Source organism: Coloeus monedula (genome assembly GCF_965178545.1).
Source record: "Coloeus monedula genome assembly, chromosome: 16".
NCBI lineage: Eukaryota > Metazoa > Chordata > Aves > Passeriformes > Corvidae > Coloeus > Coloeus monedula.
Window position 1 is genome coordinate 7,460,790 of NC_138796.1, and position 25,587 is coordinate 7,486,376.

A 25,587-nucleotide genomic window follows, 5' to 3' on the forward strand; every position below is an offset into this window, starting at 1 on the left:
ACAATGAATTCTGTATGTTTTTAAGTCAGTGTCCTGCCCCTGGAGCTCTGATACACTCAGGGTATGTCCAGCATGAGCTGGGGTATTTCTTGGTATCACAGCCCCACAAAAAGCCTTTGTTTTCCAGGAATATTTTTCCCTTAAAGCAGCTGAACTGTCTTGCAGAGCTAAATTATCCTGGCCTGTCCCCCTCCCCCTTGGCAGGAGCTTCATCTCTTGACCCTGAGGGAGCTTGGAGACCGAACATGTGCAAACGGGGTGCAGGAGCTGAACCTGAGCCCTCTTTTTGCTGTTTGCTGTGCTGAATGTGCTGGGTTTTGTCTCCCAACAGCGACATCCCCTCGAGTCTCCTCGGAGCTCGAGCAGGCCCGGCCTCAGACGAGCGGGGAAGAGGAGCTGCAGCTGCAGCTGGCGCTGGCCATGAGCCGGGAGGTGGCGGAGCAGGTCGGTGCCCGTGTAGGTTTTCCAAAGTGTCCATGCTTTGAGACTTGAGATTGCAATCCTGGTTTGTTGGTTTGGTTTTTTTCACTGGCAGCTTGGCTTTGCTCCAGGTGGAATAAGGGGAGTGAGAAAGGCCATTTTGGAAGATGTTGCTCTTGTGTGATTTTTTTTTTTTTTTATTCTTTTTATTCTTTAAATCTCTTTTTAAAGTAACTTCAGCCTCCGAGCTGTTGAGACTAGTGGAAGATGACAGTCACTTTGCAAGAAGACTTTGTGTGGGAGGATGTTAATCATCACATTACTGAAGATGTTTTCAGTTAGGAAGAGCTGAAAACATGACTGGTCCTGAAAACCTTCATTAATGTCAGTGAATTCTGATTCCAGTGGAATTTGGAATGGTCTGTTTCTTTTGGTGGGAGTGTCTGGAACAGGAGGGTGACCTGGCACAAAGTACCAGAATATATAAAAAAACTTGGTTTAAAGTAAATTGCCTCCTGATCTATCACCTGGGTTATTTTACTGTGCTAATTCTTAGGAGCTTCATTCTGAATTTGGAGTAAATGTGATTAAAATTATTGTGTTTCATATACAACAAAGTTGAATCTTCAGCTCTGAGTGAAAATTCAAGTCAGCCATGCTGAATGCCTGTAATATTTTAGAGGCTTCCTGTGACAACTTAGTTTACAGCTGTATGTTAAGCATGAGTGCTTGGAAAGGGAAACTATCACCCAGTAAACTTTATCATTATTGGGCAATAAAGGGAATGAAAATATAAATCAGAATGTAAGCATTTGAAGTAGCTTCAAAAATGACAAGGGAAATAGCAGCTGGGGGATTAGTCAACTTCAGAGAGACATGATGCAAGCAAAGATATTTAAAGTAGTTGAATGTGGCATAAACATTGTAGTTACAGATGTTTAAACCTTCACATTACACATGGAGTTGGCAAGACTCGATTCCCTTGGTGGATCTTGCACCAGTGTGGAGGGAAGTGAACAAAAGCTAGGGAAATTTAAGTTTAGTTCCCTACAGCCTTCAGTGGTGATTTGAATACTGAAAAACCATTACGGTAATTTAAAAATGGGTTGTTCACGTGAAGTTCCGTGGTGTTTCTAACTGAATTTTGGAAAGAATGTTTCATGAGGAATAAAACAACACCGGGGTAAATTCCAATCAGCGAACTGGATGTTGTTGTGATCACAGGGCCAGGGTGCTCCTGAGGCAAGAATCACAGGAAAACGCCTTTCCCTCATTTGTGTTATGTCGAAATTGCAGCCAAAACATCCCCCTGTGGTGCACAGGGTGGCAGGGTTGGAGCCCTGGAGGGAGCAGCAGCTCAGTGCAGGCTCATGGTCTATATCACCAGTGTTGATTTCCTTTGCAGGAGGAGCGCCTCAGACGCGGAGACGATCTGAGATTACAGATGGCTCTGGAGGAGAGTCGCAGAGACACAATTAAAATTCCCAAAAAGAAGGAGGTAGTGCCTTCGCCTAAGAAATTCCCGGTTATGCTGCCAAAAGCTGAAATACAGTAACACAAACTAGCTTAATACTGAGCTCTTTTATGCTTTTGGGTTTGCTGTGTTGTATAGCTTAAAGCTTCTTCCATGTGGGTTAAATTTGGAACTACTAGTCAATGCAGGTGTGTAAAAGGAAAAAAAAAAAAAAAAATTGCTTCTTCACTCTCACGGGTTTGTACTTCAGCCTGCCAATGCTCTTGAGTAAAGCTCAGCTTCTTCCTGCCCTCAGCACACCACTTTGTTGGACCTGATGGATGCCCTGCCCTCCTCGGCACCGGCCCCGCCCAAAACGGAGCCCTGGGGACCTCCTGCTGCTGCTGCTGCTGCTGCTGCGAACCAAACGGATCCGTGGGGAGGATCCACAGCTGCAGCCCCTGCCTCTGACCCGTGGCAATCATTTGGTAAGAGAACACTGCCAGCAGCATTGGGATTTAAAAGGTTTTGCTTTTTAACGTTGAGCATTTCAAAGTTCCTCAATGTCCAGCTTGTGTGTTAGTCCATTTTGAGTGATTCCACTAAATCCCTCAACTCATTCCCAAGCAGAAACCAATGGAAGTTGCACTCTTTTTAAGCAGTTGGGTTTTTGTGTGTGCAGTTTGAATCCTAAGAAACAGGAGAGTGGCACTTCTGTTGTCTTTGTACAGCAAAACCAACTTGTCTCTCACAGGGAGGATGCTCGTGTTTCACTGCTGGTTGTGTCCACTGCCATGGGTTTAGACTCTTCCCAGAATTTAATACTTAGGCAGGGTGCTGAGCTTAGGAAAGCCATAGATCTGAATTATCACGTCCTTAATTGCTCCAGAGCATTGTGATGTGTTTGTGTATGGTCAGAACCAAAAGGATTAAATTCTTTAAATATAGATTTTTATAGCAGACAAAAGAATTCAGGTTTTAACTATTCACTGTTCCATAGGATTTTGATGCTAAATCCAGGGAGTATTTCTGAATGGAAAGATGCAGTGTTTCACATTTTAAAGAGCAACTAAGCCAAATTTTTGTGTGTTTCTTTTGTGTGTGTTGCTGCCTGTCTGCTGGGCTGGTGTCTGGGTCAGCCAAAGCGTGTCCAAGGAGTTACTCCTTTGATAAGAAAGTGGATGGTTCTTCACACTTGGAACTGGAGCTGGATCTATTTTTTTGTTGGGATTTTTGACTTTTTTAAAGGGCAGGGAGTTTCTGTGCAAATGGAAGCTTTTCCATGAAGATTTTTTTGACAGCTTTGCTCTGTCAGTTCTGCTTCAGGCTGGTGATTCTACAACCTCTACTCTAAAGTGCTTCAAAGTTATTTGTATTCCACACACCACCATCAGATTCCTGAGGAAAAACTGGAAGTTTAATAATGAAATGCCTTGTTTGGTTTTTTTTCCCTGCTCATGATGGCATTAAATGCACCTACAAAGCTCCTGGGCCAACTGCCAGGTCATCATTCCAAGTGGTTTTTTTTTTTTTTTTTTTTTTTGTTTTTTTTTGTTTTTTTTGTTTTTTTTGTGATAAGACACCTGGTTTTTTTTGGTGATAAGAACAGAGAAAAAGCCCAAATTTTGGGCCCTAAGGCCGTGCAGTTTATTTTTGCATGGTTAAAACCAACCAAAATCCATGTTCCTCACATCTCCTGCCTGATGTGTCATCCTCTGACAGGATTTTCCTTGTACCAGTTCCAGCTGTAGTGTTTCCTCAGTGCTTCCCAGCTTTCTTACACCACAGCACAAGCCCTGCTTCCAGCCTGCTGGATTCTCCTAGGGAGAGTCTCGAAGGTGCAATGAATTTGCTGGTAAAAGAGTGACTCGTGAAACTGCATTTCCCAAATCTTGCCAGTGCTGTGGTGTTTCACTGGAGCTCCTGGAAGCTCTGGGAAGGGATCTTCCCAAGCGCTCTCATTTCAGGTGCTCCCTTTAGGACAGAAAGGACATTTTGGGAAGCTGCTGTTGATGGGAAATGCTGTCATTAGTGTGGCATTGCTCCTAACTCAGCACTGGGGGCAGATAAAGGAAATGTAAGTACTGGTGTGGGAATAGTGGGGCTTCCTTGGAGAGTTTTGGCATTTCCTGCTCTGGAGCTCTAGCGGCCACGTGCCTGCTGATGAAACAAAACCCAAAATTCCAGTTGGAATTTGTGCCACTGTGTGCAGCATTTGCTTGGTTTACAGGAATATTGGGGTGCTGGGGGGTTGAGTGGAGTTTTAAAAGCTAAAATAATTCTCAGTTGTAACTTGAAATCCGCAGGATATTAAAAATAAGAGTTGTTACATGTGGGTGATTCTGTCCTGCTCTTGGGTTATAAAAATCCTCATTTGGGAATTAAACCTTTGGTGATTGGATTTGTAGGAATGAAGAGTTGTCAGCATCTTCCAGTAAAAATGAGAGCCCTGAACATACAGGCTTTGTGTTAAAAAAATAAAGGGGTATCAGTGGGCAGCTTAGATGTGTGGCAGGAGTTCTTAGAAATGGGAATAAAAAAGCACAGCTGGCTCAGGGAAGCTGATTGTATTTTTATAAAATAGCAGTATGGTTAAAAGAGTTGGAAAACATTCCCTTTGAATCTTACAGATTCCTTTGTCCAAGGGTTAATGTTGTGTGTCTCGTACCTTTTACCTTTGGGCTTTTTATAAACTCACTTTCCCCTGAGTTCATAAATAGACCCTGTGATTTAGGTCACCTCCAGCCAGGGATTGTCACTTGTGGTGGCAATGTCAGTAATAAAGGCAAGTTTATTTTCTTGTTGGAAGTGCAGGTATTTGTATTCAGGTTCAGAGAGGGGAATTGTTTATTCCTGTGCCTTGCTCAGAATCTCCTGGTGCTCGTTGTTGCTCAGAGTGTGTGACACAAATGGTGGGAGTTCCCAGTGTTCCTGGTGCTGAACTGCTGCTCCCATTTATGCTCAGGATTAATTGGGAGTACAGGCTCCTGAGAGGGGGCAATCTCCAAGGAAAGCTTTCCAAAGGGAAGCTGGACTCACTGCTCTTCCTGCTGATTCTTCTTGCAGGTGCCAAACCAGCTGCTTCCGTTGACCCTTGGGCAGCACCAGCAGGATCCACAGCTCAGCCTCTGTCCAAAAATGTGGACCCTTGGGCTCCTGCTCAGCCATCTTCTACTGCAGCAAAATCTTCTGTGGATCCTTGGGGATCAGCACCTGCAAACAAACCTCTCTCTACTTCTGGTGAGCAACGGTCTCATCCCATATCCATGTTATTTCAGTAATGAGGAGAAGTCCAAATGATTTTCTTGCATTGTGTGGTTCAAAGAAGCTGAACAATTGGCAGAACTGGTCTGCAAAATAAAAGGGAGTTGTAATAACCAGCAGGAAAAAGAAATTTAAATGTAATTATTCTGACTTAGAGCTCTGAATTTGTGGTGCTGCTTCGTGCTCTGTCCCTTACACGTCTCTTCCTGGTATTTGTGGCTTCCTGCTGAGCACTTGGGACTGCTGCTGCTCTTGGGTTTTATCTTTAATTGGACAAGGACTTAATTTCTGGCAATGAATGATACTCTAATTTAACCTTTCCTTATGATGAATAGCTCTGCAGATAGATGTCTCTGCAGATGTAGATTGACAGGTTGAGCAGCTCGGAGGAAACTTCCAGAGGTGCAAATGAAGGTTTGTTCCTTCAGACTGAGGGTGTGAAACCCTCCTGGAGCCCTGGTAAAGATGCAGAAGGTGCTGCTGTAATTGTCTGTTCATGCTCTGTAACTAATGCAACCTTGATGAGTGTTAATACCTGGCATTTTCATATTGGCACCGTGGCTAAAAGCATCCAAAATGCATTTTCCGCTCGTCATTCATCCTGGTACACAACAGACAAAGGAATCTGAGTGCTGCAAAAAGTTGTCTCAGCAGTTTTTCCCTGGGCAAAGGGCAGTAGCTGGAGCAGTGTGAAATGAGCCTTTAACTGTGGTGGCTCTTTGTTCTTGATAAATATTGGTTTTATATTCAATCTTCACTCCTTCTCTTGGAGTTTGTCATCTTGTGCTCTTTTTGCTTGAAATGCATTGAAGGTTAAAATTAAATTAAGAAAACGTTTCAGCTCATTAAAACCACACAAACCTTAAAGCTGTTCAGGAGTGTGATTGTTGGTCATTCAGGTGTGTTTTTCATGCCTCCAATCTGAGGTAAGAGTGTGTCCACATTTTGAAATGGTGATGTTTTACTGATTGCAAACTCTGGGTGAGTGCTGGTGCTTCAGCTAATGGGGCTTTACCATCTCCACAACCTTTGCTATGGCATTCCTCCTCCTTTCCACTTGGGAAGCAGAAGTGAAATCATCACTGGTGGTGTTTTACTTGAGGGCTGATTAACACTTGATAGTTGAGGCTGTAAATCCATTTCTGTTCTCTCCTTCCACAGCAAGATCTGCTTGTCTCTAGTGCAGACACTCAATCAACCAAACCCCAGCATGCTCAGGTGTGCCCTACACTGATCTAAAAGCAAACTGCTCAGAATTAGTTGTTCCATGCTGTCAGAAAGGACAGTTCTGTGACATTTCCATCTCCCAGCTCCTGGCTCACAGTAGCAGCACTCCCAGCTGCTGCTCTGGAACCTGTCGTGGCTTCTTGGTAACAGGAATGGGTTAGGAATTGCCTCCAGGAGGATCAGCTGTGTGATGCAATCGAAGATGTGTTAATGACAGGGCTGTCTTGTTGTTTTGAACAGGAAGTACATCTTTTGACCTCTTCAGTAATTTGAATGGTACAGTTAAAGATGATTTTTCTGAATTTGACACACTTCGAACTTCCAAAAAGCCAGGTACGAATCAAATTCTTAGCATGTGGACAGGTTGGGTGACAGTCACAGCAACAAATGTCTCTAGTCTGAAATTTTATTGAACAAAAAAATCAGCTTTCACAAAGGGAAGGAAGTGATGATGCAGCAGTAAAAGCTCCTTGTTCATATTTTGGCCTGTGCATGAACTTGTGGGGAATGGGCCTTTTGCACTGTAATCCATGGAATTGCACTGTGTGACCTTTTGCTGCATTGACCCAGAAATTTGTTGGACTCCTTAATTCCCAGTGTCCAGCATGTTTGGAGCAGGGCTTATGCTCAGGGAGTCCACCAGAACCATGCTGACTGAATTCCTCAAATGCGTAAATTCCAGTAGGAAGATGAGAAAATACCTTTTATGAATACTCTAATTTACTTTTTCTATGGTCAGTGGTCAGTAAATCAAAGCTGCCAGACCCTCAGCTGTCAGTGCTGTGGTACCACTGCTCTCAGGGTGGTTCTGCCTGAAGCACAGCTGGGCTTTTTGAACCCAACAGAGAAACCCTGGGTGGAATCCAGCTAGGAAGGGTACAGCAGTGGTGTAGGGCGAGGGCACAAGCCAAGGCTTTGGAGTATCTTTTCCTTGGAGCCTGTGAGTCCCACCTGGAGCAGCAAAGCTGTGGGAATTCCATCAGTAGAGCACTGCAACTCTGACTGTAGCTTCTTCATGCTCTCCTAAAGAACATTGACCTGCTTGCATGCTGAGAGGGTGTAACCAGCCTGAAACACTGAGCCCTGACTAACACAGACTTAGAATAAAGCATTTCTGCTCTCACATGCTTCAGGGTTCTCTCTGCCTGGCTCTGTGGATTAACCAGAAGTTTGGTTTGTCCCTTTGTGTTGTTGCAGCTGAATCAGGTTCCACTCTGCCATCTCAGCACAGCGGTACCACGAGTCCTGATCTCTTTGAGTCCCAGCACTCGAGTGGGACATCAGGCAAACAAAGCGCAGCCCGGAAAACCCCGGAGTCCTTCCTGGGCCCCAACGCTGCCCTGGTGAACCTGGATTCTCTGGTGTCTAAGCCACCACAACCTGTTACTTCACTGAACCCATTCTTGGCACCAGGTTGGTTTCTGCACAGTCCTTCACATTTCTAGTTCAGCTTTCCCTTCTGCAGGAGGACTCTGCATAGCTCAGTGCTGTTGGAGTTAAAGAAGGGTGATTTGGGCTTGGTTTTCTTGCTTACTGCAGCCAGCAGATCACAAGCAAGAGCAGGAGGGTCTCAGAGAGGCATCCTGGGCTCACCCAGCACAGTGGCTGCTCTTGGTCTGCAGCTGAGCTTTATTCCAGCTGTTCCCCTTCCGCTCACTGAAAATGATCTGTGTTGGAAGGTTCGTGACTGTTAAAAATGGCTGAACTCCAGCTGGTTATTGTCAAAACAGGTAAGATTACCTTGGGAAGGTTATAGGTAGTAGGTTCCTGTGGAAGCAGGTTGGAACTGCCCTTTTCCTGGAGCTGCAGCAGGCACAGGAGATCTCTGACTGCAGCCTGAGGTCCCAGAGAGCAAACTCTGCAGGGTAATTCAGTGAGCTGCTGGTTAGCGTGTCTTAGGCTGGTACAAGGAGCCAGTTTGGTCTGAAAACACGTTCTCAGTGTATTTTGGAAAAAAAAAAAAATTGGCTATTGCAGTTCTCCTGTAAGCTGGGCCTGTTAGAAGTGAGCCCTTGCTTTGAGCAGACTGAAATGGTGACACCAAACCACGTGGCAGATGTGTTTTTTCAAAGCTGAAATTGGCACTGACATTTTCCTGTGTTGCTCGTAGGGTGAAACACTTGGAAATGATCTTGCAGTTATTTATTTTCTTCACTCTTGCAATGGAAAAAAAGATCAATGTATTAAAATCCTCGAGTAGGAAAAAGGCAGTGATTCTGAGCAGCCTTGGCAGTGAGCAGGGAGAGAGAGAGGAAATCTGTGTATCTGCCCTTCCCGGGTACTACAAAAAGTTTGTGAGGGGTCACTGGGCCATCCAAATAATCCAGGGCTTGTACGGTAAAAGGAATTTGCAGGGCTGGCAGCAGTCCAGGGAACCTCAAAGGCTGGGAAAGTTGTGCTCTGCTTTTTCGAGCACCGCTGTAATTCGGAAACAAGTTGTTTACTTTGGGAATTCTTGTCCGAGCTTGGTGCCAGAAACATGAAAATGGAGGTGGCTGCTGAGAGCTTGGAGCAAATGTACAAATCACAGAGTCCCAGAATGGTTTGGAAGGGACCTTAAAAACCACCTCTGCCCTGGGCAGGGACACCTTCCACTATCCCAGGCTGCTCCAAACCCTGTCCAGCCTGGCCTTGGACACTTGCAGGGATCCAGGGGCAGCCACAGCTTCTCTGGGCACCCTGTGCCAGGGCCTCACAATCCTCACAGGGAGGAATTCCTTCCTGATATCCAATGTAAACCCACTCTCTGCAGTAAAGGAACACAGAGAGCTTGCAAAGTAGCATTTAAAAAATGAAATCAGTGATGTGGATGTCATGGTTAGGGCTGTTCCAGGTAAGCAAATTTGGAACCTGTGTCTCCACTCAGGGCTATCAGAAGTGGGAGCTGTTGGTCAGTGGAGGGGTGTTGGAGGCATTGGCTGCTGCAGGGGAACAGGCTGTGCTGGTGCTCAGCTTTGCTGGGTGGCAGATGCTCCGCAGGGTGTTTTGGGGGTGGGGACGCACACAGGGAGTGTTCTTTGCCAGGAAAGACCATTTCCAGACCCCGGTGTTGATGGCAGCGCCATCCCTGTCCCTTTCTCTCCAACCCAGGTGCCGCCACCGCACCGACTCCAATCAACCCCTTCCAGGTGAACCAGCCTCAGCCACTGACCCTGAACCAGATGAGAGCGAGTCCCGTGATGGGAAGCAGCCCCTCCTTCAGCGCTGTGCCTCCGATGAGCATGGAGCCAATACCTCTGTCTTCCATGGCCCCCGTGCCCGTGGGGATGGCACCGCTGCCGGCCATGGGCACCGTGGCGTCCATCAGGATGGGCCAGGGGCTGAGCATTGCAGGATCAATGCCCCAAGCTCTGCACAGTACAGGAATGCCGCCGGCAGCCTCCCAGTCTGCAAATACAACTAACCCTTTCCTCCTATAAAGACCCAATTAAAGGAACTTTTCTTTTCCTAGTGTTTCCAGGCTGAAGTCTTTCCAGCAAAACGAACGTGGCCTGTGTGGACTGAACGGTGTGAGAGACTTGGAAGTAGATTTGCAGTTTACAGTTATGATCTTTGAAGAGTTGTCTCTACTTACCAGTTAATCTAAATCTAGTCTTTGCTACAGATGGTACCTTACTTTGGCTTGTTGAGCATCATGTGAAATGTTCAGACTTTTCACCAAAGTTAGATTCTGCCCATTTTTGTTACTTTGTTAATCATTTCAAATACACTTTCTAGGGAGAGAACCTGCCATTCGAAAACTCCGTTGGCTATTTTGTAGATGTCAGATCATGTGCTGGATTCCTGAATTTACTCTTCCCCTGCATCTGTCACTTCCTCTGCCCATAAGATAGACCTGGGATTCCGAGTGCTAGTGAATGTTTTGCACATAACTACACACAGTTCTAGACTGTTGGTTCACCCATAGTCCTTACTCTTAGAAGAGACCGACCCGGAGGGCCCAGGGGGGCTTGGTTTTTATGCATTAAACATTGCAAACTCGCACTGCTTTGGTATCTCTGAGGTGTGACTGAGAAAAGCAAGCTTGTCTCGAAAGGAGAATAACACAAAACCCCAGACAAAACACCCAAGACCATGCTCGAGTTGTGCTGTCGTGTGCAGTGTTGAATTCCTACACTACTCTAAGGACTCCTGGAACTCTCTGTGAGTGGCTGCACTCGTGCTGAGTGAGTGTCCTGCTCTGTGCTTGTCCAGTACCGGCTTCGTTTGGAAGTTTTTTCATGTGTATTTTGTTTTTATTTGACTTACAATGTGAGTTGAAAGAAAAAAAAAAAAACGGAAAAAAAAAAGAACAGGAAAAAAACCAGAAATACAGTGGGACAACTTTGAATTCAGTTTCACCGGGGCAAGCTTTAAAACTAATTCAGGCTTAACCTTGCTATATGCAGTTACTCTTGTATACTTTTGCACATATTTTGTTTAGTACAGTTTCATATTTTGAGTTTGCAGAGTTACCTAATAGTCCTTTTTTTGCTAATTTTTATAATGTGGTTCTTATTTAACTGTCTGGTTTTGATAGATTTATCAAGTCTGGCTGAAAAATTAAGATATTGGCAAATGTCATTTTTATGGTTTTAATGCCCTCTTATTTATGGTTTTAGCTCTTTGTTTCTGTAAAGAGAGTTTAAAAGGGAAGATTAACACTAAAATATTTACTTTTAAATGAAGTATTCATAATGCAAATCAAAAACAAATCCTCGTGACTAATTATTTTTAGATGAATTGAATTTGAGCATAACATGATTTAAGACTGCATTAAAAAGAAAAAACACTAAAGTCGCCTTTCCCTTGATTTGTTCCCGTTTCCCAATCCCCAGACTGGACAGACTTTTAGCCTTGATGAAGATCCCAAGAGAGGCTGTTTGGTTTTATTTTCCTTGCAAAACTTCTGGAGCTGTTAAAAATCCTGATGTACAAACACAACTTGTTTCATTTTATCCGCTGATTTTTCCTGTTGGAAGGTGCACTCCGTAGGATAACTGGTTCCATGTGCAGCCATCCCTTGGGAGATGAATTATCCCTTTTTAATTTTCATGTCTGGACTCCTCGGCACCAAACCGCGCTCAGGGGTTCTGCTGGAGCCCCGGCCTTGACGGGGCTGAGCTCTGCTCTCCCAAAAATCCATGGAAAGGGATATCCCTGCAGGGCACCTCGGACTGGACTTGGTGGCCTTTCCCTAATTAAGAGGGGGAAAATAGGAAACAGAATTCGCCAGAGTTTTGTTGTGGTGGAACAATTCCCTGTGGGGCCAGAGAGGGGCTGGATCCCATGGGAGGACTGGGATCGATCTCCTGGTGGGAAGGGGAGGCTGAAGGACTATCAGATTTAGGGCACAATCCCAGACTGGAGCTGTGTAGGTCAGCGTAGCTCTGGTAGTGTATGGAATGCTCAGTGTGTGCATGTTCCTGTGCAGATGTTGGATCCTCTGGAATTGGCAAGGAGGATTTCCCCCATCTTCATCTGCTCTTGTTTTTATATAGGAGGAAAGAGGATTGCTGTCCACACCCAGCCTGTCTTTAAAAACTAAACAAAACCCCATTCACGTTGCCTTTCAGAGTAGGGAAAAAGACCTTTTTTGTTGTTGTTGAGGTTATTGAAAAGTGTAGAGCAGGAAGGGTGTGATTCTTGCAGATCGGGGGAAAAGTGCTTTCCAGCTGATCTGTGGCGAGATTTATCCCGGGTTATTTTCCCAGTTTGATTTTATCAGTACTGGCATCGAGGTCACTCCATGTTTTTCCCTTAGCCTGTCACCTGAACTGCAGTGGGATGGGGCATTCTCTGTCCAGCCAAAAGTCCTGGCCACGTCCTGGGTCACTTTTTAGAGGCAAGATGGTGTTGATAAGAAATACTCGAAGTGCTGAAATAATCTGCAGTTGGAGCTGTCACTGTGAATTGCTAAAGCCGTGCTCTGGCTCTGGGAGGGAGCCCTGGCTTAATGAAGCTGTTGAATGGCAAATTGTTGCTTTTACCAAGTCACTGCCCCAAGAACTTTATTCCTTTTGTATTAAAGAGACATTTACGGCACAACAAACCCCCCTCCTCCCTGAGGAGCCACACCCCTAATTCTGGTGCTGTTAAGATTTAGGCTGAGACTAACCAAGCCCAGATCCCAGCCTGGCAGAGGGCTTGTGGCAGGAGCTGAGTTTAGGAGGAGAAAGAGCTGGTTTGGTAAATGTTCCTGGGCTGGGCTGTGTCCTCAGGGGGTCACTGTCCTGGCTGGGGATGCTCCGAATGGTCCAGCTCTTTTGATGATGATTTTCCTGCTCTCCAGGATAATCGTCTCTCCCTCCTGGCCCTCCCACATTTCTGGAGGATGTTTGTGTGTCCCATCGCATCCCGTCTGCCCCATTTCTCCATTTCCCCCTCTTCTCCTTCTTCTTCTCACTTTGCAAATACTCAAAGTGCTTTTTTTCTTTTTTCATTTTTAAAATGTTAGTAGCCCAAAATAGCCTTACTGGTCAAATTGACCAAAGAGAAAAGTGTTAAATATTTTGTAAAAAGAAAAAAATTCCCCCCTGCCTTCCCCTTGGCATAATTCCACCCTCCAAAATAAGCTCAGTTATTTATTCAGTTTTATACTGTAGAGAAACCCAACTCCGTGGAGGGGGCAGGGAAGGGAAGCCCTGGTGCGTTGTGGTGTTTACAGTTTTTGGGAAGTGCTGTAGCTAAGACAGCTCTTGTTGCCCGAGTGCCCCTTTGCTGTCCCGGTTCTGAGGTGTACTGTATGCCTGAACATTGCACAGGACGTGCAGAAAGAGGAGGTTTCTTTTTCCCCAGCAGAATCTCACTCGCTTCCTTTCCAAGTGTTACACTTCCAATATTTCCCAAACTTTCCATAATCCCAGGAGCCGGCTGCTTTTTCTGGATTTGTGCTGACTATTGACATTATTTACTGTATAAATAATTTATCATTTGTACTATTGTATCATAATGTCTGTATCTTTGTGTCATTTTTTTTCCTCCCCCCCAAGCGATGTCACAGATGTGATACTTAAACGATGCCATCGAACAGTGGAAAGACGAGGGGTTTGTAGGTGACTGGTCAGAATTAAAATTGTATTGCTTCTATTGCGGCCCTGTTGCTTTTTCCAAGCTTCTGCATGGTGTTTATGATCCCATTCCCACCCAAGCCCTGCTCGGTGGAGTTTTGCAGGAGGCTGGTGGGTTTGGGGTGAGCTGACGGAAGGTTTGTGGCAGAGGGATCTCCCCGTGACTGAGGGGTGCTGCTTGTGCTCTGCCAGTGGGATTCCTTGGATGCATCCATCACTTTTCCCGGGACAGGTTGCTCTGGCTGGGAGAGAGGGGGGTTTCTGTGGCTCACTGAAATCGAGGTCAGTTGGGACCTTACTAACTCAATAAAAATGAAGACTTGTTGTGTTGCAGGTGACTGAATTCCTTCTTTAAACCACGCTGCCCCTGGAACAGCCCCTGTGGAGGGATCTTGGAGTGCTGCCTCGGAGGAGGCTCTGGATTTGTGTCCAGGCAGGAATCTGGGGAAGGGGGCTGTGGAATGAGGGTTGGGGAGCTGTGACAGAACCTGGGGAGTCCTCGCTTCCCACTTTTGTAGTTCAGCCTTGGCCCTGTCCCACGGATCACGTGGCAGGGTGCCTGCTTCCAGCCGGGAAGCAATTCCAGCTCCTAATTCTGGCTGCTTTAATTGAAGTGCACTTCATTAGCAGGCAGCATCAAGAGCTGCCTCTCCAGAGCCCCTCCAGGTTCCCTGTTTAGTTTGCTGCCAATCAGGCTGATCAGGTTCCCTGTTTAGTTTGCTGCCAATCAGGCTGATCACTAATCAATGATCACTAAGTAATGCTGAAGCTGTGGCAGGGCTGGAGATGTGACCGTGGGAAAGGCGGTTTTGGGGAGAAAAGCCTCCTGTTTGGTTTCAGCCGGAGCTGGCTGGGGGTGCTGGGGGCAGCTGCTGTTCCAGTAATGCTCCAGTTTCCCTGGAGAAGCTGTGGCTGCCTCTGGACCCCTGCAAGTGCCCAAGGCCAGGCTGGACAGGGCTTGGAGCAACCTGGGACAGTGGAAGGTGTTGGGGTTGGAACTGGATGGGCTTTAAGGCCCCTCCCAAACCAACCCAGTCTGGGATTCTCTAATTCTACTCCCGCCTCTTGGAATTGCACATTTGAAGCCAAATCCCTCTCTGTATGGAAGATGTGGGACTGGCTCGCAGTGGAACTTGTGGTGACTCTGATCCCTTCCAAAGGGGCTGGATTCTGGAGGATTCTGGTGGCTGTATGAGCCAGGGCAGCCTGAGCTGCCCTGGCCCGTGGTGAGCAGAGCTCTGCCTGTGGTCGAGGTTTCCGCTGACCTTGCCAGAGCTGCTCCCCCATCCCACATTTCCTCTCCTGTGGGATGAGGAGGATTTACTCCTTTGCAGAGGAAAAGGACTCTGGATAAGGAGTTATCTTTTGGCTTCCCCTCAGCCCCGCTGCTGTTGCTGAAGTTTTACTGAGTGTGTTCGTGTCACCTCTCTGTGCTGGGTTGAGAGTGCAGCTCTGCCCCTTCCGCTGCTTTTCACGCAACTGTGAGAGAAGAGCTGGGCCTATCTTGTGCTCTGGCTTTGGCAAGGCCTCTGCAACACCCTGCAAGCTGCATTTCAGGGAACCAACCCGATTTAGGAACCCCTCATGATCAAAACATCCATCTTTTTCAAGTTAATTCCCAGGTCACCTTCTCCCCATTTGTGAGCTGGATTTTCCTAAGGACTGGTGTTTGTTTGGGAGCTCGGGACTAGGAATGGTGAAGAGCCAGTGTGGGATGTGGTGGTGGCAGTTCTGTTTTGCTGTTGATTGATTGTACCCTGTAATTGTTGAAGCCTTGGGGTTTCAAGGAGTGGGAGGTTCCCCTTGGTGCCAATTCCCATGAAGGAGGTGAATTGGCAGGGCCTGGTGATCCATAGGGAATTGGCATCTGGCCAGGGTAACCCAGCCCGGTGCTGTGCAGAGGGTGAGGTGGTAAATGAGGAATGGGGGAGTGTGGGGATACCCTGGGGGGTCACAGCACATCCTGGGACTGTGCAGGGAGAGCCCAGAGCTGTCCCAGACCTGGACTGAGTCATGGGACCCTCATGGGTTTGGGAAATATCTCCCTGAGAGATTAAAGAAAATTCCACCCCCTGCCATGGGCAGGGACCCCTTCCACTATCCCAGGGTGCTCCAAGCCCTGTCCAACCCGGCCTTGGACACTGCCAGGGCTTCTCACAGGGAGGAATTCCTTCCCAATATCCCATCTATCCCTGCCCTCTGGCAGTGGGAAGCCACTCCCCTTGTCCTATCACTCCAGGCCCTTGTCCGAAGCATTCCAGGATCATCTGTGAGCACTCAGCCCACGCTCACATCCCTCTGCCTGAGCTGCTCTTGGCACTTGTTGAGCAAACACGTTCCCGTTTCAGGTGAAGGGAAATCAATGACATCTCAAATCACGCGGATGAAGCCGGAGTAAAGGTGGAGTTTGCCTTCCCAGCTCCCTGCCTGCTGCTTCCCGACAGGAAACCTCGCTGGGACACGGGAGCTGCCAGCTTTGCGGCTTGATTGCTTAGAGATCCTCCCAGGCAGGAATGGCATGCGGGGTTCTGCCCTGTTTAACCACTGGGGCTGCTGGAGGCTGGGTCAGAGCTCCATCCCAGCCAGGGGAATGTTGCTGGAGCAGAGACATCGGATTTCCCGTCGCTGATAAGCTGACTGATAACCCCTGTGTGGATCCACTCCCTCTCCCGGCTCCTGCGGGATCAACACCCGGGGCTGGGTTGGGTGGGCTGGAGGGAGGGGATGGAGGCGAGGATCCTCCACAGGACGCTGACCCAGCGTGGGCTGGTCCCACCCATCCACCCCCAACCCTCCTGGAATTCTCCACAGCGTCGTGGCTGAACCATCTCTGGTAATGCCTGCGGATGGGAAATCATCAGGCACTTTGTGTCCTCCTTTCCCTGGAACCTGTGAAAATCAGGTCTGCGTTCTTCCTAAAGGGCTTTTTGTGGCCATGGAATGAAATCCAGGGATTATCCAGGCTCCAGGGAGCCAGTTCTGCCGCGGTGTAGCAGCTCCGTGGGCTGCCTGGGTTTGTGTTGGGTGATGGTGGTGGGGTTTTTTTTCTGCTTTTTTAATATCTTCGTTAGCAAGTCTGGCACTAAATGGAGTGATGATATTCTCTGAGGTGAATTTGGGTACTTGAATATCCTGGCCTGAATAGAGAGCCAAAAATAGATGCCTTCAGCAGTTCTGTCTGCTGCTCTTCCCTCTGAAGGACGAGGCTGGATCCCTCAGATCCCGTTGGGAAAGCAGGTTGTGTTCTTCCCTCCCTCCTGCGGGCTCAGCCCTGCTTTCCATGCCCAAAGGATGGCTCCTAAGGGATTTGTGCTCTCCTGTGCTCCCCAACCCCAGCTAGGCTGCACTGGAGGGTACTGGGAGCTCTACAGCCGGGTGGGAACTGCAGGTTTGGGAGTTTTTGCTTCCTGTGCTCCAAATGTGGAGGTGGTTCCTGGGTTTGCAAACACCCACGAGTGTCTCAGAGCTTGGGGTTTGAGCTCCCCCCCCATTTGCCTCCCAGAAGACTCCTCAGCTGATGGAATAAGCCCTCAGGGATCCTCTCTACACCCCGAGGGTGGCTGTTGAGAGGGGACAGGGTGGGGTTGGGGTGGCCTTTGCCCTGCTCTTTGCTGGGCTCCTGCTGGGGCCTGGAAGACTGGCCTGGAACACATCCCAGACTGGAGCTGGTGGCTGCTCCAGATGTGCCACTGGCTCAGGTGTGCCTGGGCCTTGGGCTGGGTGGTGGGGCAGGGGGGTTCACTGTGCCCTCATGGGGGGCTCAGATCCGAGGGACACCCTGGCGATGTCCTGGGTGTGTTTTCCAAGGCCACCAGCTCATCCAGCTGCTGCTGGGCCGTGTGGTGCTGCCAGCCCCAAGGGAAGAGGCCCTGAGTGGGGGTTCCTGCTGGTTCTCCAGGTCTGGATGTCCCCAGGAATGGGGAGTGCTCCACGCTGTGGGTGCCAGCCTGGCTCTGCCACTGCTCCCACTGCTGCTGTCCTGTCTTCTTGTGACCCCACAGATCCGTGTCCAGCACTGGATCCAGGGCCTTTATCCCCCTCGAATCTCCAGGGACACAAATGGGGGGAAACGCTGCAAAGAATTGTAGAGAAGAATTGGAGCTACAGCCCCGTTTTTCTTCAAACATGGCTGCTCTGTGCTTGAGTGTTTGAATTTTTTCCTGTTTTTTTTTCCTTTGGAGCATTTCACAGGATCTCCTGCTCCCCACCCGACACTGCTGCTGGGGAGAAGCTGCTGTCAGCTCGAATCCATCTCATTTTCAGATGGAGATAATTCCCAGCTGCCGCAGAACTGCTGGTGTAAAGCAGCCTGGCAGCCTCGGGGCAGAGCTGGCTTCCCCAGCACTCGTGGATGCTCAGATTCCTGGCTCGCTCCCGCTCCCCGGGGAGCAGCCCCGGGAGGTGTTTGCCCCCTGCTCTGGGGACAAGGGGCAGTGCCAGGGCAGCCAGCACGGAGCAATTTCCGCGGAGGAACAGGAAAAGTTCGGTGTCCTTCATTGAGCCTGGGAGTTAATTGTTATTAACCACTTCCAGCGTCTTCCCAAAGGCTGCGAACAGCCACGAGAGGGCAGGAGCTGCTGCTGCTGTTCGTAGTTTTGGTGGGAAAGGCGGTAAATACCAATTCCTAAGGACTGTCCGAATGGTTTTCCTTTTTCTGGAGGGTTTGATCCCCAAGTTGCTGTTCAGCTGTCCTTGGCTGTGTCCCTCCGAGGATAACAGCAGGAAAACTCCCATGGAGTGAATCCAAAGCCTCTCCAGGCCAGGAGAGCTGCAGAGTCCCCAGACATCCCCCAGGCTTCCTTTGCCCCCAGCCTGGTTTGTGCTGGCCTGGAAGTGCCTCCTGTGTCCAGGAAGATTTTTTTCCCCTGCCCATCTCGAATTAGGCGGATAATGAGCAATTTCAGCATCTGGGAGAGATTTCAGGGGAACGAGGCAGAGCTGCAGCTCCCGCCAAGAGCCTCGTGCTGCTGCTGTAGGGTTGGGAATTTCAGTGCAGGTTTGGAGAGAAGGGAGAATGATTAACCAGGAAACGACCAGGGTGTTCCAGCTGCCGGCAGCGTGGCTGGGAGGAAACCAGCGTGAGCCTCTGCTGCAGCAAAGCTGGGTTTTACTGGGATTTGGTTGATCTTAAAGCACTGGTTCTTCCAGGGTTTCACTTCCATGAACAATTAGGGATCCTAAATCCCTTTCTTGCCACGGTTCCCTGCTCACGGTGTCGTGTCCATCTTTATTCAGAGATTCTCCCAGGTGCAAACACTTGGCCACACCTGAGGAACAAATATTTCAAAGGCAGCAGCAAGGCCATCTCTGGGAGAAATGTGTTCCTGACGGATATCAACAGCTGCCCCTCAGACCCAAGGAATGGCATTGGAGTTGGGAAACGCGGATTCCAAACATCAGCCCCTGGGTGACGTCCTGGGGGAAACACCCACAGGATACACCCAACCCTCGAGGAAGGTAGGTGAAGGTCTTAGATGTGCTCAAGCCACTGAGGAGCCAAAAAAAACCCCAAAATCCAACTAGACCCAGAGAAAACGGGCAAAAAGTCCTAATAATGCAGGCAGCAGTGTGGGATCTGCTTAGAGAGCAGCTTAAATATCTCAAGGTGTCTTAAATCCTCTTCTATGGAGTTTAGGATTTTTGCTTTTCATTGTTTTTAACCTTCCTTCGCCTCAGCTGTCAGGGGGAAGCTGGGTCAAGTCTGGTTGGTCCCACTGGGGTTAAACATCCAACAGTTGCTTTGGAACAGGGGGAATTCAGGGGTTTGGAGTGCCAGGATGCAGAGCCGGGTGTGAATAAATTCCCTGTGGGGCACCAGGTTTGGACTTTCCGTGAGTTTGACAGGTTCCTCATGCCTGGAGCAGCTTTGTTCCAGCTGGAATGTGGGCAGGAACTGTGCTCAAGGGAGAACTGGGTATTTAGGCAGCAGCAGGAGATTCAGTGTTTTCCTCTGAAGCGTTTCAAACACAGATATTTCTCCTGCTACCGCAGCTGACTGCTTCTCAAACTTGTGAAAAGGAAACAAAATTCCTCGAGTCTCCTCTGAGCCAACAGGAAATGCTTCTGGATTTGGATTCCAACATGACTCAGTTCAGAGATTACAAATTACCACAAAACCTCCACTGCAAGTGTGGAGTCAACAAAAACAAGGCAGGAGGAATGCAGGAGATGAAGAATCATCCCCAAAAACGTTTGGAAAAGTATTTACATGTCGTATAAAAGGTGCTGCTGCTCACAGCAACATTCCAGTGACCACTTTATGTTTTCAGAAATTGTATTTATTCCAGCCCACTGATGATAAAAACAATCTCTGCCTGGGTGTTTTGTTGAGCTGTGTCCTGGAGGTTTTGTGGTTCATCCCTGGCTGTTCTTCCTGGGATTTCTACGCTTTGGAGGTCTTGGTAGTTCCCTTTTAGAGAGGTGTGGTCATTCTGAGATTTGCAGTCAAACACAAGAGGTTACATGCCCAAAAGTAAATAGGAAAATGATGCAGCAATTAGTCACTGCATTGTAACACTTCTTTTTCTCTTGGACCTCTAAGTCTGGCAGAGCTTGGATGATTTAGAGCTTTAAAACATCCTGGCACAAACAAATAAACCCCCTTAGCAGCAGAAAGACAAATGAATCTATTGATACAACGGAGTTTATTCAGCCTAAAAGAGCTTAGAGGGGGATGCATTTCACAGGACCATTTCTGGAAGGTGCAATAATTTCAATTCCTCATTTGTACCACCAAAAAACCAAGAAGTCACTAAAAAGAACTGGGTTTGCAAAGTTTTAACCACAGGGAAATGGCTACAGCTCTGAACTTTCCACGTCATTAATTCTAGAAAAAAGTGTACAAAAGCTATAAAAATACTTTGTAACAGGCCTTACTCTGAGACAGTCTGATCCCTAAAGACGCTGAATGTTATCAGATAACGCTGATTTACACAATACTTCAACCTTACTGAGAGGATCAGGCTCGGTAATTTTCCCAAATCCTCCCGGGCTGGTGTTTTTTTGGAATGACTGAGCTGAAGCAGCTCCTCCTCTCCCTAAGAAGGCCCAAAGTGCTGAGCTCTGAGCACGTCCTGGAGAGTTCAGAACCTGTGGAGCCCCTGTGCCCCAGGCTCCAGGGAGGGGCTCTGCAGGGCCGTGGGGCCAATGTCGTAGCCCAGCTTGTGCAGATCTTTGGTCATCACGTTGAAGGAAATGGTCACAAAGCCTTGGGATCGCACCCTGGTCACTGGGACAGAGAGGATGGGGACGAATCCAGTTAAAAGAGGCTTTGGATTAGTTGTGGAGCACTTCTTTATCACCCAAAGGTGGCTGGGCAAGCAGCCAGGGGTTGCCAGGACTCACCTTCCCGTCCTTCTCCCTGTGCCACCACTTTGGGGTCGGTGAATTCTGGGCGTCTCCCTGTGAACCAGCTTGGAGAAGAAAAGAGAGAACAATGAATTGGATGGCTTAGGTTGATCCAGATCATGATATGCACATCAGGGGGGGTTAATGAGCCTGCCAGGAGCTTTTTGAAGCCTGACTCACTTTATTGATCTACTTCAATCAAAGGTAAATTTTGCCTTAAGGACAAAAATGCAACTCATGTCATACAGATTTTGTTAAATCCAGGTTTTTTCTAGGCTAGAAAAATCTTTCTGTGGCAAAGATACTGTTGGAAAATTCTACTTGATCACCCAGAGAACCAGAGAGGCTTGGAGACCTTGAATACATACAAAAAATGTGGAATGGGAGTTGTTTTATCATGGGTTTTCTCTTACTGTAGCCATCCTTCCAGAACAGCCCCAAGAAGATTCAGGCAGAAACTCAGTGCAGCTAGCAGGTGATTAATATATTTGCAGAAAGCTTTTAAAAAAGACCCAGCCACCTGAAAATGTGATTTTACCCACAGAACACAAACCTGCCTGGTTATGGCACAGAGCGGTCACAGCTCTGCACCACCCAGTAGCTGCAAATGCCTCTGTGGCTACGGGCAAGAGGGGCTTTAATGAAGTAAAGTCATTAATAATTACCTTGTGAACTGCTGCAGCCTCGAGGTGGACTCTGGGACAAACATAGCAATGGTCCTTTTGTGCCTGAAACAAAGAGGAGACCCCCAGAACTTCAGGAACGAACAAACAACAAGATTTTTCTATTTACGAAGGCACAGAATTGCTGACACACCAGAGCACTGCTCATCTCCAGGTGCTTTCCCTTCACACAGGAAGGGTTTGTTTGCACAGGAACATCGGATCTTCCTCCATTCCCAGTGGTGGCAGTGAGAACTCAGCGTGTGCTTACAGTGACGGGGGAGAGGTGAGAAACTGAGCTTCGTATCTGGGCTCCTCACAGGCCACTTTGGGCTTTAGGGCATTACCAACACTTATCTGATGATGCAAGAGCTCTGCTAGAAAATCTTTGTAGTGAACTGACAGGGCATGATGAGGAGGCATGGGAGCTGGTTTTGTTTCTGAAACAACAGAGTAACAGGACGAGAATGTGTTTGAGCCCTGCAGGTCAGGCTGGCACTCACCTCCCCGGCACGAAGGGCACGTGCACAGCTCCGTAACCTCTGACCACGTCGTGGCCAAAGAAGTCAGGCCCGTAGACACTCAGCACAATCTGCGGCCCTGCAAGGAAATGGGGGTGAGAGGGGGTCTGGCACTAGGGCTGGACCCCCCCCCCAGCACTCACAGCCAAAAGGGTTGGTGCTCTTGAAGGTGATGTCGATGGGGAAGTTCCAGACGAGCGTGGTGGGGGAGACGCTGCTCTTGGAGGTGATCTGGGAGATTCCCTCCTCCAGACCCTGCAGGGAATGTGGGGTGAGCCTGGGGCTGGGCTGAGCCCGGGGCTCTGGTGGGCAGGGTGGGGACAGGGGGCACAGGGGGGTCTGACGGGGAGGGGGGGGGCACAGGGGCTGTACCGCCGTGGGGACCCAGTCCTGGCCGTAGACGAAGCAGAACTTGCAGTAGAGGTCATCAAATCCTGGGAACTGCAGGAGACAGAGAGAGAGAGAGGGATTCACTGGGAATTTCTGGGGGTGAGGCTCTGCCCAAGTCAGGGTGCTGAGGGCAGCCTGGGCCAGCGAGACGGGGACAGACAGGCTGGGTCAGGGAGGCTGAGACTGGGATGGGTTTGGGGGACTGGGATGGATGTGGGGGCGGCTGAGGCTGAGCTGGGTCAGAGGGTATTGAGGCCAGAGGGATGGGTTTGGGGGGCTGGGAACAGGCTGGGTTTGGGGGGCTGACACTGGGATGGTCAAGGGGCTGAGGCCAGGCTGAGTTTGGGGGAGGCTGAGACAGGGATGGGTTAAGGGGGATGAAGCCAGGCAGGGTTATGGGGGGCTGAGGGTGTGCAGGGTTGAGGGGGATGAGGCTGGGTTGAGTTTGGGGACTGAGGCCGGGCAGGCTCAGGGGGGCAGCTTCTCATCCCGCACGGGCGCACGCAGCACCGACACCGAGGCCAGGCCGCTCTGCCGGGGCCGCGCGGGCCGGGCTGGGGGGGATCCCCCCCATCCCCGGGGTGTTCCCGGGGTGTTTCCGTGGTGTCCCGGGGTCTCACGCACCTCCCCGCTCTCGATCTCGCCGCTCACGGCCAGCAGGAACACGCTGGGCGCCGCCATGACGGGCGCGCCGGTTGCCGTGGCGACGGACGGGGCGGCGCAGGGGACAAACTTCCCCGGCGCCGCGCTGCTCTTCGCTTCGCTTCGCAGGGCTCCCGATCCCCAAAATCGCCCCAAAACGCGGCCACCTCACCCCCGACACCCCCGGCACCCCCGGCACCCCCGGCACGGGTGTCCCCGGGCGGGTCCTTCCCGCTCCCCTCAGCCGCTGAGCCCGACGGGCGCTGCCCCCTTATCCTCGCACCGCCACGTGTGCAGAACTTCATTTATTATTATTTGCTATCAGCCTAAAGCAACCCCAAGCGGGGACTCAGCCTCCCCAGGGGATGGGCACGGCCCCAAGGCTGCCAGACGTCAACGACACCGCTCCCAGGGATGCACAGGGTGGGGTTGTTGGGGTGTCTGTGCAGGGCAGGAGCTGGGCGGGATGATCCTGGTGGGTCACTGCCAGCTCAGGATATTCCCGATCCTACCATTCCATGTGGCGAGACCATGGCCACTAGATGATGCTGCCGGCCGAGCTGAGAGCGGCTCCGGCTGGCGGGCAAGGGCCCGAGCCAGGAGGTGTTTCCAGGGAGAAAGAGGGAAATGGTGGATTTTGTGCTCTCTGCAGGGCCACCGCCACTGACGAGGAGAGGGGCCCTCAGCGCCCGCAGCACGGCGATTTTCCCTTGTGCACATCAGGAGAAGTGCCCTCACACCGCGGGGTCTGAATGTGCGCGGGAAAAGCAGGAAACAGCACGGTGCTGATTTAATTAGCTCGCTCTAATTAAAAGGAAGGGGTGAGTTTGGTGTGTCAATAAGGAGGACGGGTGTGCTGAGGCTTTACAAGAGCTGGAAGCGCTGAAATCTGCTGACAGTGACTTGTTTCCCCACAGAGAGCGCGGTGTGACGGTGCTGGGCTGGTGACAGGATGGGGCTGGCCCGGTGATGTGACAGTGCTGGGCTGGTGACGCGGTGCTGGCCCATCGGGACCGCGGTCGTGCCGCCGCTCACGCCAGAAATTTTTGCTGCCCACACACACGTCAGCGCCACGGAGACTCCCCAGCTTGGCCACCATCTGCTGTGGTTCGTCCCTTCGCCTCCCTTCCTCATCCCAGGCCATGATCCCCTCTCCGTGAGGAATCTGTGGGGTAGTTGGTTGCTGCCAGACCCTCTGGGGAAAGGTGGGAGGAGTGAAGGAAGCCCTTCCATGTTTCAGTAGATGTGTTCTCGGTCAATACCTATTTCAACTCGATTTTTCAGGCCAAACACATTTGGCCAAGAGAAGAATGGGACAGGAAAGCAGGAGGAATGGGAGGGAATGCCTGAAATGTTATCCTTTCTCCACAGCCCTTCAGAAATGCTTCAGGGAAAATAATTCATTTGAACTGAAAATTATCAGGGGTGGGGGGGAAGTAAAGCAGGTCTGGAGCAGCTGTCTGGAGCAGCTAGTGAGGCTGTTTAATTAACACTGCACTTGGCTACCAGCTATCTTGGAGCCAATTTCTGGACATTTTTGTTGCCTGGCAGGTGATATACAGCTGCTGGAGGAGTTCTCTCAGCACTAGGAGACCTTCCCCATGGCAGAGAGACAGCAGGAGGGTTATTCAGCAGCCGTGAGTCATCTGTACCTGCCTCTGGAAGGACTCTGTCCCCTCCCAGCCATAACAAGACCTTTTATTCTTCCCTTCTTTGTATGCCAGCCTTGTTTTAATTAGCTGTATTTTTAATCTTTGTGAGCAGAGTGAAATCCCAAGCAAGGAAGTGTTTTTATCCTGCTGGAAAACTTAATTAATGCTCCATCAGAGAGTTTGATTTCCACGCTGATGAAGGTTGGTGGATGATGGCGACCCCATGGGTGCTATTTAGCGATGCTGCTGTTTCTCTTGGCCCTTTAAAACATTCTCCTCTTCTCCTGGACTTGTCCCGATCCTGTGATTTGTGATGGGACTCATGGGAAGCTTCCCAGGGGTGTTTGGGGCCGCAGCCATCCTCACAGGGAGGAAGGACACGCTCCTGCTGATCACTGACTCGTCACCTCTTCCTGGTGCTGTGCCCAGGATGGATCCCAGCTCCCAGAGAATGATTCCCAGCGTCCCTTAAGCACTGACCTCTGTGCTGGAGCCATGTCAAACAGCTGAGGGAATTATGTTTGCTTCATTCCCAGGAAGAGCAAGGGGCTGGGAAAATCCAAACTGCTTGGAGCTCTGTCACTGGGAGCTTCTGAATCAAAGCCAGGCACTGTGACCTGCCCAGGCTGCCTGGTTCCGGGTCCAGGGGCTCCCAAGGAGGCTGGAGAGTGGTGGTGAGCCCTTTCCCTGTGTTTCCCCTGGGATTGCCTCTGGATGAGCCCTGAGGAGTGGGGGAGCAGGCAGGGGCTCTCCTCCTCCTGGGCAAAGCTGCCAGGCAGCAGTGCCAGCGGGGGATACCTGTGGGATGTATCTCCTCCCCATCTCCCCAGCTCTGGGCTCATCCACTGTAATTACAGCAGGAGCAGTAGATCCCTGGAAAAGAGAGTGGATCGACACCCCGTGCTGCAGGGAGGGAGCAGGAGCAGGTCCTTTGGCTCCCGTACCTGCTCAAGCCTGATC

General features: G+C 49.7%; 2 protein-coding genes across 3 annotated transcripts in view; one reads left to right on the top strand and one right to left on the bottom strand.

Annotated features, from left to right (window-relative positions):
* Window positions 1–13,437, top strand: part of EPN2 (epsin 2) — a 42,125-nt gene extending 28,688 nt beyond the window's left edge. Inside the window, exons 3-9 of one of the 2 annotated variants that reach the window (XM_082291840.1) lie at window positions 332–444; window positions 1,826–1,918; window positions 2,190–2,361; window positions 4,940–5,113; window positions 6,605–6,697; window positions 7,562–7,777; window positions 9,455–13,437. In XM_082291840.1, the coding sequence (XP_082147966.1) occupies window positions 332–444; window positions 1,826–1,918; window positions 2,190–2,361; window positions 4,940–5,113; window positions 6,605–6,697; window positions 7,562–7,777; window positions 9,455–9,783 (1,190 nt within the window). In that variant the 3' untranslated portion in view covers window positions 9,784–13,437. The remainder of the gene's footprint in view (window positions 1–331; window positions 445–1,825; window positions 1,919–2,189; window positions 2,362–4,939; window positions 5,114–6,604; window positions 6,698–7,561; window positions 7,778–9,454) is intronic. The other variant, XM_082291841.1, reaches the window with a different exon arrangement.
* Window positions 13,438–20,149: 6,712 nt separating this feature from the next.
* On the bottom strand, window positions 20,150–23,015 carry B9D1 (B9 domain containing 1). The gene is made up of 7 exons (XM_082291879.1): window positions 22,958–23,015; window positions 22,316–22,384; window positions 22,087–22,198; window positions 21,926–22,022; window positions 21,426–21,488; window positions 20,758–20,825; window positions 20,150–20,641 (listed from the first exon to the last, which is right to left on the bottom strand). The coding sequence occupies exons 1-7, from the start codon at window positions 23,012–23,014 to the stop codon at window positions 20,496–20,498; spliced, it is 612 nt and encodes a 203-aa protein (XP_082148005.1). The 5' UTR covers window position 23,015; the 3' UTR covers window positions 20,150–20,495.
* Between the last annotated feature and the right edge of the window lie 2,572 nt (window positions 23,016–25,587).

What these genes read in the sequence shown, in the direction of transcription:
- B9D1 (XM_082291879.1), bottom strand. Translation starts at nt 23,014, where the DNA reads ATGGCGGCGCCCAGCGTGTTCCTGCTGGCCGTGAGCGGCGAGATCGAG. An exon ending in GTGCCCTTCGTGCCGGGGAG is followed by an intron (nt 21,489 to 21,925) that starts GTGAGTGCCAGC and finishes TCTTTGTTTCAG; the next exon opens with GCACAAAAGGACCATTGCTA. An exon ending in AGGCTGCAGCAGTTCACAAG is followed by an intron (nt 20,826 to 21,425) that starts GTAATTATTAAT and finishes TTCTTCTCCAAG; the next exon opens with CTGGTTCACAGGGAGACGCC.